The following is a 17,318-nucleotide window of genomic DNA, read 5'->3' on the forward strand; positions in this document are numbered from 1 at the left end:
AGCCATGGAACGTTGGAGGTACAAATTATTATATAGGATAGTTGTTCCTACTATCATTGTACTATATTTTATAAGGTTGAGATGTAGGACATTTTTTGAATATTAGGCACTCTACCTTTTCAAATATTGGTGACGTAGTTATGATTTGGACTGAGGATGAAGATTCTTGACCAATGTCACAATTATTACATTTCATCCATTAGCCATATTTAAAATGGACTAAAAAATGAACTTCTTTGAGTACCGTAGATGGTCATCTATGAACATCTGTAAACAGAAAACCAACTGGCAGATGGTTTTACTTTCACAGTTCCAGCTTCTGCCTTTCAAATACCATTAGCTCAGTGGTTCTCAACACAGCCCTTGGGACACACCCAGCCATTTAGGTTTTCAGAATACCCACAATGAATGTGCATGAGATAAGATTTACATACAGTAATGGTAATGAAAGCACATATATCTCATGCACATTCATTGTGAATATCGTGAAAACCTGACTGGCTGGGTATGTCCCAAGGACTGGGTTGAGAACTCCTGTATTAGATGTTTTATGCACATCCAAACCACATGCTACTGATGCATATGTTCTGACCCAAAAGACCCAGGCAAACACTTCACTGAATTAATATCCCGAGCAAGGGAGGGAAAATGTGGAGCATGGCTCATGGAGTGCTCTCCTTGTGTTTGTATGTGTGTTTTTGGCTGTTGCATCTGTCCTAAAAGGGGAGGGGGAAGGGGCAGCTTTCTAAGAATGAAATTTATTGTTTTAATTACAAGGCACCACTGTTCCAAGGCAACAAGTAGTGCTGAGCTTCACCACCAATAGCATTTGGGAGTTCCTTCAGATCCAATCAAAATGAGCAAAAGATGACAGTAGAATTTACAACAAAATACATACTTAAATCACGAAGATTGGGGGGGGGGGGTCTGGTATGAAAAGCGTGGGGCGCACATGCCTCACAGAATTATTTTCAGCCCTGTTTGTGTGTATACACCTGCCTGTGTGTGTTTTTCTGTTTGATTGGGGGGGGGGGGGGGGGGGGGGGAGTCAGAACAATTTGTTAACCACTCTTTGTTATAGTTTTATATTGTAGCTGCTGGAACTGCCATCACGGCATAATGTAAGCCACATTGAGCCTGCAAATAGGTGGGAAAATGTGGGATACAAATGCTACAAATAAATAAACTGCCTGACCCATGGCATTGGGCTATTTTTTTTGGGGGGGGGGGGGTAGGGGGTCCATCCCTGGTCTGATCTGGCCCATTCTCAATCCATCTGATATTCAAAGCAATTGAAGCAGGCAGGAGAGGCTCCGGCCTGCTTAAATTACCTTCTATAGAGGTTTTGAATCCTAAAAGAGACTAACTAAAAACACTTCTATAGAAAAATTTGTGGTCAACTTATACCGAATTAATGCCTCAGTAGATCTTAACTTGGGTAAATCGCTTCTCAAGAGGATACATTGCCCAAGTTGAGGGACACCTGGGTTATTGTGTTAATGCAATCATCTGGGTCCTGGCACAGGGGAGAGAGACAGACCCGGAAGCAGGCAGGCAGGAAGATTGCCGGTGCTGGGGTCCCCCATTGGAGGCCAGGCCCGGGGAATTCACCCCTCCCCCGGTGCCACTGGGTCACCTACTTTAACATCAGAAACACTCTTCCCATTTAACAAGCACCAAGTCCAGTATGACCCCAACCCATGCGGGTTCCATTACCAACTGCTGGAATAGTCCCCCCTGTAGATGATCTCCCTGCTTCTAAAAGACCCCACAATAGGGAGGATTGGCCTAGTGGTTAGAGCACTGCTCTTAACATCCAGAGATGGCTGGTTCAAATCCCACTGCTGTTCCTTGTGATCTTGGGCAAGTCACTTAACTCTCTATTGCCTCAGGTGCAAACTTAGATTGTGACCCCGCCTGCAACAGAGAAATATCCAGTGTACCTGAATGTAACTCACCTTGAGCTACTACTGAAAAAGGTGTGAGCAAAATTCTAAATAAATAAATAAATACATACCCCAATCAACATCTGGCATTAAAATCATCTATTAGTAGTACCTTCCCCTTTCACAGCTATATTTTGAATGTCTTCAATGAAATCTCTGTCCACTTCTTCCTGTGAAGGGGGCTTGTATATCACACCAATGCAAATACATTTGCCATTCCCTCTTTCCAGATTGACCCACAGTACCTATTCCTTATGCTGTAGGTCCTGCAATAGTGTGGCTTTAATATTATCTTTAACATATAATGCTACTCCTCCTCCCTTTCTTCCTACCCTGTCTTGAACAGATTATAGCCTGGTATAACAATATCCCAGTTATAACCATGTCTCTGTGATCACCACTAGATCCAAATCGGACTCTTCCATCACAGCCTCAAGATCTAAAACCTTTGGGCATTAGTATATACTGCTTTTAAGATATTGCCCCTTTCCACCATTTGTGTAGAGGTATTTAATGCTTTACTTACCTGAAGGCTCAAAGTTGGGGGGGGGGGGGGGGCTTCGATCATTCTGCTCCAACGATTCTAGTTTAAAACCCTCTTAAGTAGGCTAGCCAGTCTGCTGCTGAAAACACTTCTTTTCTGTGATAGATGGGCACCATCTCTATTCAGCAGCCCTTGGAAAAGCATCCCATGGCCCAGGAAGCCAAAATGCTCTTGATGACACCATCTGTGCAGCCACTTATTCATCTCCAGGAAGCAAGCTTCTCTGCCTTGGCCTTTACCCTCAACAGGGAGGATCAACATGAATGAGCATGGAATAAGAAAAAAGATGACTCCGCGCTCAACGAATGGAAACAACTACAAAGAATATGTTGTTAGAAAATGAAATCCAAAGCGGTCCTTCTATAAAAGAGTATACTGGTTTGACCTCTGAGGCAGGTGCTTTTCTGCACTGAACACGGCGGGAGTTTTCCAGTGGGAGCAATCGAGAAGCTAAGTCACTCTATATAAGCTAAGTCTCTCTCTCTATATTTTTTTGCTTTTTCATAAATATGTATTATTTTCCTGTTTACATATATGGATGAGTATGATATGATTTTTATGAGCACAAAAAAAGAATAAAAATATAATTTTGGAGGTTTTTGGCCAATGATGATGCAATGGCCCATTGAGTGCTGAGAGTACGCTAGTGACAAGTTCACTTGAGCACCTGGATCTTTTGAGGTCTTTTCCTCCTTTTTTTTTTTTTTAAAGCATCTATGAGCAACATATATTGTATTCAACAGTGTTTTGGTAGAAGAGATTCCGATATTCTGTAGTAAAATTATGTGTCTTCAAGATATGATAAATGTCATTGCTCCAGATTATCGGTCTGGAACATGACGAAGGAATTAACAACAAAATATTTTCTATTACAAGTGACAGAACACCAGTAATGGTAGGTAAGATGTTTTAGCCTTCTGTAGAAACAGGCAGACTTTTGTTAGTTTTCATTGCATTATTCACCAGGAGAATTTATGTGCAAACATTTTGAGTGCTGTCAATAACATGACACGGACCATAAATGCAATCGTAGCCCGCTCATCATTGATCCACAGGTACTTTAAAACTTTGAAAGATGAAATGGAAGCTACTTATGGTGATGTTACTATACACTGCAATGTTTGGTGGCTGATTAGGGGAAAGGTTCTTGCCAAGGTGGTTGAGTGCCTTGATGTTGTCACAAGTTTTGTCAAAGAACTTGGTCAGTACTATTCTCTTTTAGATTTCATGTTTTTAATCAAAATCTCCAAACATTTGAATTAAATGTTAGCTTGCAAGGTAAAAGACAAACTGTCTTGAATTTATGTGATGAAAGGTCATCATTCTGTAAAAAGTTGAAACTTCGCCAGGAAGATCTTTCCAGCTGGAATTTCAGGCACTTCCTGATAGTCAAAACACATGCTGATGTTAACCTGAGTTACAAGAGCTTGGTGCAACATGATATGCTGCAATACATTGCACTTGTACAGGAGCAATTTGAGTGAGGATTTCAACAATGCCAAGGACCTGTGTTTAGGTTAGTGATTCTCAACCAGTGTAATGGCAACAGTTGGCAAGTGTGTAGTAACCAAAAATATGACACAGCATACTTGTGCTTTTCTTGGCAACCATGTGTGCAGCAGGTAAGGGAGAGTTGAGAACCAGGAATTCAGGTACTTGAAATCTGCATGACCGGCCTCTACTTTTGTCATCAGCCCTGAAAATGTTGCAGTCCATCCCTCTTCTCCACCCTAGCAGCCACCACCATTGCATCTGTGTTTCCTTTACATTATTAGCAGCAATGAAATTATAAAAGTTTTTTTTTCATTTGTTCAGCTCTGAAGTTTTGTGTTCAGCTTGTTATCAATTTTGAACATTATCTGTCAGGTGTGTTACAACAGAAGAAAGGTTGAGAACCACTGGTTTAAGTATATTTTGTGCCTGGAGAAAGCTACAGAAAATAGTTTGGAGCTACAGTACTTTGTCTTTTGAAATTGATTTGTTGGAACTGGAACTGATTGGTTTTTCAAAGCTCACAATTATGGTTCAACAAGTTTAATGAGATGAAAGAAGTATCGAAAAGTGAAACTAAGGGGTCCTTTTACTAAGGCGCGCTGAAAAACGGCCTGCAGTCATGAAGGCGAGTGTTTTGGGCGCACACAGATCCATTTTTCAGTGCACCTGCAAATAATGCCTTTTAAAAAGTTTTGCCGAAAATGGACGTGTGGCAAAATAAAAATTGGCGCGTGTCCATTTTGGGTCTGAGACCTTACCGCCAGCCATTGACTTAGCGATAAGGTCTCACATGTTAACCGGGTGATAATGACCTTCCCACACCAAATGCCACTTGGTGCGTGTAGTGGACGCACGTCAGAAAATAAAAATTATTTTTCAGATGCACGTATTGGACACGTGCCAAAAAATGAAATTACCACAAGAGCCACGGGGTAGCCGGGTGGTAACTCCAAAGTGGAGTGCGTTGGGCACACGTAGACGCTTATGTAAAAGGGCCCATAACTTTTTTTTTAATATCTGCTGTAGTACTTGGTCTCCAATACTACCTCCACTATTCTCAGCCATGATGAAAGTTGCTTTGCTCTGCTGCTAGCTTTAGACACAAGTTGTTATTACTATGAGCAAGTTTTTTAGGCAATAAAACACACTTTATAAATACTGTTTGTAATTGACTGATAGCCAAAAACTCTAAAGAGTGTCTTAGAATCCAGATGACAAGTTACCAAGTGGATATTGCCGAATTATCTTCAAGCTGCTAACAAGACTGATAAGCATACAATGGACATGATGCTGTTTTCAATTTATTTTTGTTTAACAACATTGACATGTTAAATGACAGCCCATCCTCATTAATAAAATACACCTAGAGCGCATTGTGCAACAGCTCTTTTTTTATTTATTGTCAGGCCTCTCAAGGGGAAACAGGATTTGTGAGCCCTTGGGCCACTGCCATAGAGCGACAGTGGCAGGCAAAACCCCCAACCAGTACTGGGCAACACACCAACACGGCAGGGAACTGCAGACATAGATAAGCAGGCAGGGATATGGGACTGGAACAGACTTCACCTACACTTGACCACCCTTCCCCAGGGGTTGAGCCCCCAGGTGCAGGTGGCCGGCAGGACTTACAGGATCCAGGAACACACACAGGGGAAAGGACTCAAGGGCAAGCTTTACTAACAGGACCAGGAATCAGGACACAGAACTGGGGAAACCTCCCCAGGTAACAGGACTCGGCAACAAGCTTGCACAAACAAGGACTGGAGGGAAAGGCAGAGGGAAACAAGAACACAAAATAGACAGACACAAAGAAGCAGAAGGCAAAAGCCCACAGACAGAGACACAGAAGCAGAAGTGCAGAAGCACACCAACTGACTTATAGCGATGCAAAGGCAAACTTAGAAAGTTCCCAGGTGGTAATAAAGGCAGGTGAGGTCACCAGCAGGGTGGGGCTCAGCAACACAAGAGCAGAGCACAGCCTGGCTGGAACAGGATGCTGGAATGGACTATCTTGGACTAGAACGGATTTCAGGATTTCCACCCAGGCTTCAGGATTTACACGCCGACTTAGCTTGGCTGGAGGAACCCCAAAGCAAGTCCGACAGGAAATATAGTCACAATCGTGACATTTATTAAAGAGAACAGTATTTCAACATTATTGGAAACATGTACAGGTATTTTAATACCTTACAACAATGTAATAAAGCTCTTATTATTTCATTTACTATATGGAGCAAATACCTTGGATCACTTGTTCACCTCTCATGTCTACAGAAAAACATAAAACTACAGTAACTTCCTTTATTAGGTAACTATGAGGCCTTTTTACTAAGCCCCGTGAGCATCTACGCATGCCCAACACGAGCCAAAATGGAGTTACCGCCCAACTACCGCGTGGCTCTTGTGGTAATTTCATTTTGGTGTGCGTCTGATACGCACGGCCAAAAAATAATTTTTTTTTCGGACACGCGCCAAGTGACATTTGACGTGCATAGGTCATTACCGCCCAGTTACCGCATGAGACTTTACTACTAGGTCAATGGCTGGTGGTATGGTCGCAGACCCAAAATGGCCACGCGGCAAATTTGATTTTGCTCAGCAAACATTTTTTAAAAAGGCTTTTGGATTGGCACGCGCCCAAAACCCGCACCTACACTACCGCAAACCATTTTTCAGCGCACCTTAGTAAAAGGACCCCTATATTGAGAGTCACTAATCTTTGAGCAACAGGAGCAAAAGACCTCTGACGGTACACAAGATGTATAGATGTTGCATTTTTTTATGGAGAGGTAGACCAGAGTTGCTTAAAAGATTGTATAAATGGTTAAATTCTTGTGACAGTTTACAATTTAAGGGACATTTTTGAAAGAATGTCCAAGTTGGAATAGAGCTCATAGGGGGTCTATTACTAAGGCACGCTGACGTGTTTAGCACGCGCTAACAATAGGTGTGCGCTAAACGCTAGAGACACCAATGTCTCTAGTGCATACCTATTTTAGCGTGCACTAAAAACGCTAGTGAGCCTTAGTAAAAGACCCCCATAATGTCCAAAACTGTTGTCCATCTCACATGTATTTTCCAATAGGAAATACATCAAGATTTCTTGTTCGAAAATATGTGAGATCGACGTCTGTGTGCTGAGGATGTCTAGCGTGAACAGCCATTTTACAAACTAGAACATCCAGCATGTGAACAGCAAAAAAGTAGGGACAAGGACGTGTCTCTGGCAGCATTCTTAGAAGAACAGCTACACAGACATCCCTGCAGAGCAGAGTGGTAGCCTAGTGGTTAGTGCAGTGGACTTTAAACCAAGGGACCCAGGTTCAATCCCACTTTAACTCTTTTATTTTGTAATTGTGAGTCCTCCAGGAGCAGAAAAATACCTACTGTGAATGTATACCACTTTAATAGCCTTCAGGCTTGCGGGAGGCTTATAGATTTAAGTACAGTATCAGGCACATTTTTGAAAGAGATGGATGTCCATTTTTCGACATAAATTGGCACTTGGGATGTCCATCTCTCAGAGACGTCCAAATCGGTATAATCAAAACCCGATTTTGGACGTCTCTAACGGAAGTCCGTCGTAAGGACGTCCAAATCTGAGGGGGGCGTATCGGAGACGTGGTGAAGGTGGGTGTTCCTAAGACTTGGATGTCTTTAAGCCATAATGGAAAAAGGCAGAGACGTTCAAGACTAAAACTTGGACGTTTTCACCCGGACTTGTTTTCATTATGAATAAGGCACAAAAAGGTGCCTGATATGACCAGATGTCCACTGGATGGAATGGGGGATGACCTCCCGTTACTCCCCCAGTGGTCACTAACCCCCTCCCACCCTCAAAAAACATCATTAAAAATGACAGCGCATGCAGGTCCCTGGAACAGTTTTAGTGGGTGCAGTGCACTTCAGACAGGTGGACCCAGGCCCATACCCCCCCCTACCTGTTACATTTGTGGAGGAAACAGCGAGCCCTCCAAAACACACCAGAAACTCTCTGTACCCACATATAGGTGCCCCCCTTCACCCGTAAGGGCTATGGTAGTGGTGTACAGTTGAGGGTAGTGGGTTTTGGGGGGGCTCAGCACACAAGGTAAGGGAGCTATATACCTGGGAGCACTTTATCAAGTCTACTGCAGTACTCCCTAGGGTGCCTGATTGCTGTCCTGGCATGTCAAGGGGACCAGTGTACTACAAATGCTGGCTCCTTCTATGTCCAAATGGCTTGCATTTGGATGTTTTAGACTTGGACATCTTTGGTTTCGAAAACTGCCGAAATTCTAAGGACGTCTAAATCCAAGGACATCCTTGGTATTTTCAAAATGAAAGATGGATGTCCATGTTTTTTCAAAAATGACCTTTTCCCCACCTCTGAATTTGGACGTTTTACAAAGACGTCCAAATTCCGATGTAGACGTTTCTTTTGAAAATGCCCCTCTATGTATTTTTCTGTTTCTAGAGGGTTCACATAAAAAAAAAGTTAGTGAGATTTGAACCTGTATCCCTTGGTTTAAAGTCCACTGTGTTATTCTGTAGGCCAGGGGTTCTCAATTCAGTTTTTGGGACACACCAAGATAGTTTGGTTTTCAAGATATCTACAATCAATATGCAAGAGATAAATTTGCATGCACTGTCTCCATTATAGGCAAATCTTTCTCATGCATATTCATTCTTTGTATCCTGAAAACCTAGCTGGCATGGGGTGTCCTGAGGACAGGGTTGAGAACCTCTGCTCTAGTCTACTCCTCAGACTTGCTTCTTGATTGGGTAAGAATGCCCATAATACCTGAAGCTGTCATAGAGCCTGGCATCCACTTTCAGTTTTCCTTTCAGGGGAGCAGGAGGGGTACAGCAACCACTGAGAGATTAAGTATCAAGCCCTGGGGCAGCTTGGCCATTTGGCCACCTGATTCGGGGGGGCCTCAGGTGGCACTCTTCTGGAGCAGCATCTCCCCCTTCCTTCCTCCACTCCGTTCTCTGAGTTTACCTTCTTACTTCATGTTCCAAAAGCCAGTGGCAGCAGGAGCGATTCCCATTTGTTGCGCTGCCGCCAGCACCTGCCTCTTCTCCTTACTGTGGGCAGTCTCTATGATGTAACTTCCTGTTTCCACAGAGTCAACCGCAGTAGAGAAGAGGCTAGTGCCAGCGGCAGGACAGCGTATGGGAATTGTTGCCACCACCATAGTAACATAGTAACATAGTAGATGACGGCAGAAAAAGACCTGCACGGTCCATCCAGTCTGCCCAACAAGACAACTCGTGTGCTACTTTTTGTGTATACCCTACTTTGATTTGTACTTATGCTCTTCAGGGCACAGACCGTATAAGTCTGCTCAGCACTATCCCTGCCTCCCAACCACCAGCCCCGCCTCCCACTACTGGCTCTGCTATCCAATCTCGGTTAAGCTCCTGAGGATCCATTCCACACCAGCTTTTGGAACATGAAGAAAGAAAGTAAACTCGGGGGAACAGGGTGGAAGAAGGAATGGGGAGATGCCAGAACTTGGCCCGGGGTGGGGGAGGACAGCATCTTGACTTGGGCCACCTCTGATCATGTCTTAATCCCTCCAGTGATCAGCTGCTCAATTAGAGCACCTTTTTGTACTCTGGATATGATTGAAACAGGCATAATTTAGGACGTCCTTTTTTTTTTAGGCTTGGATGTTTCTTCCTGTTCGGTAATTGCTGTTGTATTCTGATTATGGGTCCGCCCTCCCTAGTCCCACCCAATATACACCCACAGCACACCCCCTTGCTGTTTGGACGTACTGCAGTGTTGGACGTCCCTTTTCTGCCTTTGCAAAATTGAGCTTTGGACGTTTCAAGCACATGGATGTCCAATTTGAGACAACCATATTCTTCATAAATAAGCACCATTGCTTTTAAGAGTATTTCAGTTTTGGATCGTGTGCAACTCAAAAGACGGTGTGGCCATAGGAGGGGCATGGGCGGATCAGGTTCATTCAGAAAATATAGTAACGACCCGATTGGAGGAAGTTATATATTACCCAATAATTGGGCATCAATTCTCATCGGTGTATTAAATTACACTGCTACACCCAGACTGATCAAGACCCCTGAGTCAGGCCTTTGTGCCGAAACACGGCCGTGTCGGGTCGTTTTTAATTTCAATAAAGTTTTTTGGCATCCTCCTTGATTTTTTTCCTCACTGTTTTTTCTACATCTCATGGTCACATGAGGTATTTTACCTCCTTTTTTTTTTTTTGCTGATTTTCATTCAGAAAATATGCACACAATGTTACAGAATAGTGGGGATCCACACCAATTTGTGTGTCAGGATTTATACCAGAGTGCTCATCCCAAAGCGCCATTTAGAGAATAGCGTTGACTGCTGAACTTTATCGGCACAGAATTTTCAGCACCAATTATAGAATCTGGCCCTAAGGGGGAAGTATCTGAGGTTTTTTGGTTCAGTTTTTTCCCCTGGAATTTTGTTGTGGTTAACATACACACACGTATGGCTGCTGTGAGATTCTTGCACCTAAATTATAGGTATGTATTTTCACTGTTACACTATAGGGAAGTAGGAACCTATGTTCCTTTATAGGAAAGGCTTCTGCGAGGTGCCCAGATACAGAATTACCCCAACTGTTTAATGCAGTTTAGCGAAAAGGCCCTGTAGTGACTTCACTGTTATACAACTAGCATAGAATACAATTTGAAGTTCTTAAATGCGAGTTAGTTTTCTTGGCTTATAATTCATGTATGTTATAATAGGCCTTCCGTTTTCAAGTTGTTGTGTTTTTCTTTTGCAAGCTGTAGTCTTCTTTGAGTGTCGTACAGAGAATATTTTCTAAGTTAACTCCCAGGCTTGGAACCCTCCAGGGTGTGCTGCTGATGTGTCATTGCTATAGTGAAGCTGCCTGGGAGACATTGAAGTAAACACAGGTGTTTTGAGACTGCCTTCCTTTCGGGAGAGGTGAAAGTTGTGCACCCTGCAGGTAATGGTGAACCGTTTCTGTTCTTCATTCTGTGCCAGGCTGAGACTATTCTAAATTTCCTTTTGCTTTCTTGCTATTATATATGAAATATATCAGGGAGTGGGGTGTATAAATCCCCTGGGATATAAGAAGGTAAAATTCTGCTCCAGCTCCTGCTTCAAGCAAGGGTTGTCTGCATATGTGCTTTATTTTTTCAAGGTGTGGTGGCAGCTACTCAAGGTTTCTAAAGCCTGCCTGAAGGTCACATTTAGTAAGTGAATCAGGGAAAGAACATTTAATCAAAAATCTCTGTTTTCAGTGTTCAATTTAAAGAAGACTTTGCTGCAGGTGAATATACGAAACATTAATTTTTGAGTTTTGATCATTTTGGCTTATGTCAAAAGCTTTAATTTAATGTATTTTCACCAAAAAGGATCTGGTAAATGTTATTTTTGCCAGGAAAGAATGTCAGCAGTCAAATTTTACAGCTGTGAGCGGTGTGGGAATGATTTTGCCAGCCCTTCAGCACTGAAGTATCACTTCCAAGCAAGACATCTCGGGAAAGTTTACTGTGACAAGTGTGGTATAGAAGTTTCCAGAAACAGCCTCAAGCAGCATAAGAAGGTAGGTAAGAAAGCTACTTCTGGGTAATTATGTGCAAAAATAGTTAAAAAAAAATCTGTGCAAAAAGTTTGAAAATTTTCTTTGCTCCCATCCTTCCGTTTCTCTCTTCCCATCCCCAGCAAGACCCCCTCCCACAATTCTCCATCTCTCCAAATGCACACATATCCCATATCGCTCTGTCAACCCCCACCCTTCTTGGTAAAGATAACCAGAGTGCTCTCTCTTACCCCCCCCCCCCCCAATCACACATACACTATCTCTCTAAAATCTCTCTTGCCCCCAGCACACACTCCCATAGTTATGAAATATGAAAGTGCAAAACCCCTAGGAGAGAAACCTCACTGGCTCCCACTTAAAGAACGTACCGCGTTCAAGATCTGCACGATTGTTCATAAAATCATTCACGGCGATGCCCCGACTTACATGCTAGACCTCGTGGACCTCCCTCCCAGAAATGCTAAAAGATCAGCTCGCACATTTCTTAATTTACACTTCCCTAGCTGCAAAGGATTAAAATACAAACTAACACATACGACCAGCTTTTCCTATATGAGAACGCAGCTGTGGAATGCACTACCAACTAACTTGAAAACAATCAACGAAATAACTAACTTTCGCAAATCTCTGAAAACCTATCTCTTCAACAAGGCCTACCACGAGAATCAATAGCCTAATAACAACACTTCACCGCTCCACCCTTATTCAGAAAGTCATCTCTATAACTGTTTGCATAGATCTTTTTGTCATCCTTAATCTTTTTTGTAACACCAATTGTATCTGCTACCCTGGAATGGCTATGCCTTAACAGGTCTTTGTAAGCCACATTGAGCCTGCAAATTGGTGGGAAAATGTGAGATACAAGTGCAATAAATAATAATAATAATAATAATAGTTATCTCAGAACACTCCCACCTTCAACCCCCCTCCCATAGTTTTCTCTGATTATTGCCCCCCCCCCCCCCCCACCATAGCTCTCTGGCAATCCTTGTCCCTCAAATGTACACATTAACTGAACACTTCTGGTGTATTTGCTGAAAATGAGAGGAAAAACTTCATACTACTGTGGTTCAACTCGATTACTTAAACCGGAAATATTAACAAAGACTATGAAAATCTGTGAGAAAAATCTCTGAGCCTACAGTGAAAAAGTAATCATAGGCACAAAAACCTCTCATGAAATCTCTTCAATAATGTTGAACCCAAATTTCTTCGGCAATACTGCTCTTGTGTGGAGTGAGGTCCCGACGGACCCGTTTCGCTCGTGCTTCCTCAAGAGTCCTCACCGTCTACCCTGGAACAGCAACCAAAACACATGCATCAGTGCCGGAAGAAATCTTTCAGCTAAACAACTTCAGTGTACAAGTGTAAGATGATTCAATCCTCCTGTACCCTGAGAGTTTGCAGTCCTTTGATGTGCAAAGCCAGCAAACAGGCTGGCAAAATGGGGCTTGAAACAATTTAAAGGTGCGTTTTCAAAAAAACAATCCGTGTGTCATGACTGGGTTTTTTCTCTCATTTTCAGCAAGTACACCAGAAGTGTTCAGTTAATGTGTACATTTGATTCACAGTGTGTTTGGTTACATAACTTATTGAATAGCGAATCTGATCCATTGTGGTTAATCCTTGTCCCTCCCCAGACACAGCCCCCCAACATAGTTTTCTCAACACCCCCTAGATTCACAGCATCATAGCTCTCTCTCAAACCCACCCCAACTCTACATACACTCTACCTACAGCTCTTTTTGTGAATTCCTCTAATACATCTTCCCAACTCCCTCCCTATCCTCCTTCTCTAAACATCCATAAACCCACATCCATCTATCTCCCTCTCCCGCTCAATGGTATTCTCAGTACAGCACTCACATACTTCACCTATGGGCCCACCCTGGCTTTCCCTCCTTCTCTTCTCCCACCCCCAGTACCTTCGGCACTCACACCCCTGACCTGATTTGCCCTTTTTATTTCCTCTCATCATCCTCCTCCTCCCTTCCCAGTGCTCTTTAGCACAAACAGAGTAGGCGATAGAGAATGTGGCTGCATGTTGGGCCACATGCTCATCCTCTGCTATGCTGGCTTTGGCTGCTAAATTTGAACCATGCAGGACACTGTAAAGCCCTGCAGTCAAGGCCACTGAGAATCAGAGCTGGGCCCAGGGCAAGGCCACTGCTGGCCCCCACCCACTCAGGATGCAGCCATCAAGCCACCTCCCACTTGGGACACAGCTGCCGGGCTCCCCCTCCAATTCGAGATGCAGCCGACGCCCCCCCTCCCCCCAGTTAGGATACATCTATTGGGCCTAACCTGGAATGCAGCCGCTGCTGCTGCCATGAAAGATCCCGGCCCCCCTTTTGAGGCCAGGAGGAGCTGATATACTGATGTGAGGGGCTCTGCCCCCTATGTCAGTGCATCTGCTCCTTCCCAGCCTCCAAGGGGGGGGGGGGCCTGGCACCGCAGCCTGTCTCTCACCTGCTCCAGTGTACCGGGACCAGTTCCCAATAGGAGCAGGAGAGAGAGAGAGAGACAGACCCCAGGATCCAGTGCCAGGCCCCCATTGGAGGCCGGACCCAGGGAACTTCCCCCCCCCCCCGCCCCCCTCTCAGTGGCCCTGCCTGCAGTTGAAATGCTGCAGTCAGAGCCAGCATGGCAGATAAGGAGGACATGGCTCATCACAAAGCTGCTTTCTACTTCCTCCTCTGCATGTGCCAAACTGCACAAGGGAGGGAGGGGGATGAGAAGAGTTGAAAGGGGCAAGCTGGGGGTGCTACTGAAGGAGGAAGCGCTCAGTGTGTGAGGGATGAAAAAAGATGAATAGGGCTTGCAGAAGGTGTGCTCAGTCAGTGTGTGAGTTACGGGAGGGGAGGAGGGGTGGGTCAAAAGTGCCATGCCTTGGTCTGTAGGAGTGTTTCCTGGTATCTCACCTTTGCTGGTCTAGGACCTATACTAGCCTGAACCATTCTCTTATAACCAATACGGATTCTCCAGCCTGTGACCTGAATACATCTGTGGCATTGTTCCTTTCATTGGTACAGCTAGCTAGCTAGTTAGCAGAAAAGGGCCAATTAGGTACTGTCATATCAGTGGCGTACCAAGGTGGGGGCGGTCCGCCCTGGGTGCACGCCACTGGGGGGTGCCACGTGCCGGTCAGCTTCGTTCGTTTCCATGCTCCCTCTGCCCCGGAACAGGAAGTAAGCTGTTCCGGGGCATAGGGAGCATGGAAACGAACGAAGCTGACCGGCGTGCAGCACCCCCCTGGCGGCGTGCACTCGGGTTGGGGGTTGTCCTTTCGCCGGGGTGGGGGGTCGTGCTGCACCGGGGGGGGGGGGGGCGCATCGGCGATCCGCCTCAGGTGTCAGCCCCCCTAGGAACGCCACTGTGTCATATCCTGGAGCATACGAGTCCAGAATAATTGCTTTTGTGTGTGATTATCTGATATAAAAGTACCAACAGGTCCCTCTATAGAATTCTGCACAGGAAGGAAACTCCATGGAAATTCTGCTTTGTGCAGTTGAGCAGAATTCCCCCAGCAGTAGATAACGTTATCCTGCTTATTGAATTTTTTTGAAAAGCAGAATACAACTCTGGCTCAGTGTGCTTTGGTCACAAGTGACACAGAAGCTGAAATGTGCTTTGTAATAGTCTTCACACCTTTATACATGTTTCACAGTTCAAATGAGTAGGATGGTTTCACTGAGCTATGCAAAATACTATATATTTTCCATATGATGACAAATATAGAAATATTCTAAACGTAAGTGTAATTCCCCCATTAAATGGGGATTACTGAGTGAGGTTGGTTTCTCCCTGGAGTCACTTGGGGGGGGGGGGGGGGGGAGGAAGAGTAGGATGTCCCTGGGTGAGAGGAAGGTCCATCCCAAGGAGGGGGGTGTTCTTGAAATATGTTGCAGAGGATAAGAGGTTCTGGGAAATGATTGTTAGTTGAGGAGTTGATAAAAACGATTACAGTAGGGAACACAGGGTCTTTGGTTGCTCATACCCCTACTGGGACCCTTGGAACCTGGGCTGAATTCAGTGGCGTTCCTAGGGGGGCTGGCACCCGGGGCGGATCGCCGATGCGTCCCGCCACCCGGGTGCAGCGCCCCCCCCCCCCCCCGCCGGATGCATGCCGCTGAGGGGGGTGCCGCGCGCGCACCTGTCCTCTGTTGTTACATGCTTCTTCTCTGCCCCGGAACAGGAAGTAACCTGTTCCGGGGCAGAGAAGAAGCATGGAACAACGGAGGACAGGCGCGCGGCACCCCCTCTGTGGCGTGCACCCAGGGCGGACCGCACCCACCACTCCCCCCTAGGAACGCCACTGGCTGAATTAAGGAGTAGTTGCTGCCCCTAAACATGGCAACTGTGAAGATATATGGATTTCTGGGTGGGTAAGGGGAACCCAGCCCAAGAGCGGGAACCAGAGCAGGGAAAGCCTGTTCAAGGCCAGGTTGCATCACAAGAAGAGCATCGCTGGAAGGAGGACAGCCAAGGGGTCTGTGCCTGAAGGAGCTGGATTGTAATCAGGACTGTCAAGAGCAGCCATGGATTATTTACTGGCCTGAAGGGATGGGTAAAGGACAGGAGGTGCTGCAAATGTGTAAATGCTGAGACACGCCACTGTAGCTTCTGGTTGCCCTTCGGGTCATTGTCCTACTGAAAGGTGACTCTTCCCTCCAGTCCCAGGTCTATGATAAACTAGAACTGGTTTTCCTCCAGGATGTGCCTGTATTTTCACCATCTAATCTTCGCAAGTTTCTCTTTCACCATCTAGGGTTACCATATGGTTCCAGAAAAAGGAGGACACATTGATTCAGTCCTGGTTTTGCTTCCATTGAAAGCAATGGAAGTAAAACTCAGACTGGCTCAATCTGTCCTCCTTTTTCTGGAGCCATATGGTAAACTGAGCAGGAGTCCTCACCTACAGTCCTGCCAGCGGGGTGTGTGTGTGGGTGTGGGTGTGGGTGTGTGGGTGTGTAGGTGTGTGTGTGTGTGTGTGTGTGTGTGTGTGTTCAATAGTGAGGGGCAGAACCTGCCTGTCCCTAGCAATTGAAAACATAATTTTGAAGCACTGCTCCTCACTGGCAGCAATACAGTTGGAGTAACATGAAAGCTTCAAGGGAACCGTTCTTCTTAGTAAGCGCCTACTCACCCGTTTAAACCAGGCATCCTGTTGTAAAATTTCCCTTTGTATATTTAACTTAATTACTGTATATTTATGTATCTCTTGTATGTACTGTGTAACAGTTTCTCAGGAAAAATTATTTTTGTCCTTATAGCTCTTAATCTGATTAATGTGTTATTCAGATAGTCAATCACTTGAATATAATAGTTTTTCATCTTTGAAATACTAAAGGTTAGTTCTGTGTCTCTGTTCGTCTAACATATTTGCTGTGATTTATTAGTCATTCTGTAGTAGTTTTGTAGGATATTCCAAGGAGGAAAACACTTCAGAAGACAAGGTGAAGGAAAAACATTTTAGTTTGTGCCTTGATGATGAAATATTTATTGAAATTATATTTTCTAATAGGCTATTGAATTAGCCAGGGATGTGCGAACCTTGCAAGAACTGGTGCAGTGATTGTGGATTTGGGGGTGGGAGGAGTTTTGAAAACTCAGACAGTCCATAAAACTCAAAATCCATTTAGTAATAAGACTGGAAAGTTCATCATTGAATACATCAGCAAATAATAGTAAATTGAAAAATGTGATGGAAGTTGTCATCAGGTTTTTCAGAGACACTGTAAAATAAGCTGTCTCCAGGAATTCTTTGGGGCCCAT

General features: G+C 44.6%; 1 protein-coding gene across 1 annotated transcript in view; it reads left to right on the plus strand.

Annotated features, from left to right (window-relative positions):
- Nucleotides 1-10,909: 10,909 nt before the first annotated feature.
- LOC115463164 overlaps nt 10,910-17,318 on the plus strand; it is a 60,294-nt gene continuing 53,885 nt past the window's right edge. Inside the window, exons 1-2 of the mRNA XM_030193413.1 lie at nt 10,910-10,943; nt 11,382-11,546. Of these exons, the coding sequence (XP_030049273.1) occupies nt 11,388-11,546 (159 nt within the window). The 5' untranslated portion in view covers nt 10,910-10,943; nt 11,382-11,387. The remainder of the gene's footprint in view (nt 10,944-11,381; nt 11,547-17,318) is intronic.

Source organism: Microcaecilia unicolor, chromosome 2 (genome assembly GCF_901765095.1).
Source record: "Microcaecilia unicolor chromosome 2, aMicUni1.1, whole genome shotgun sequence".
NCBI lineage: Eukaryota > Metazoa > Chordata > Amphibia > Gymnophiona > Siphonopidae > Microcaecilia > Microcaecilia unicolor.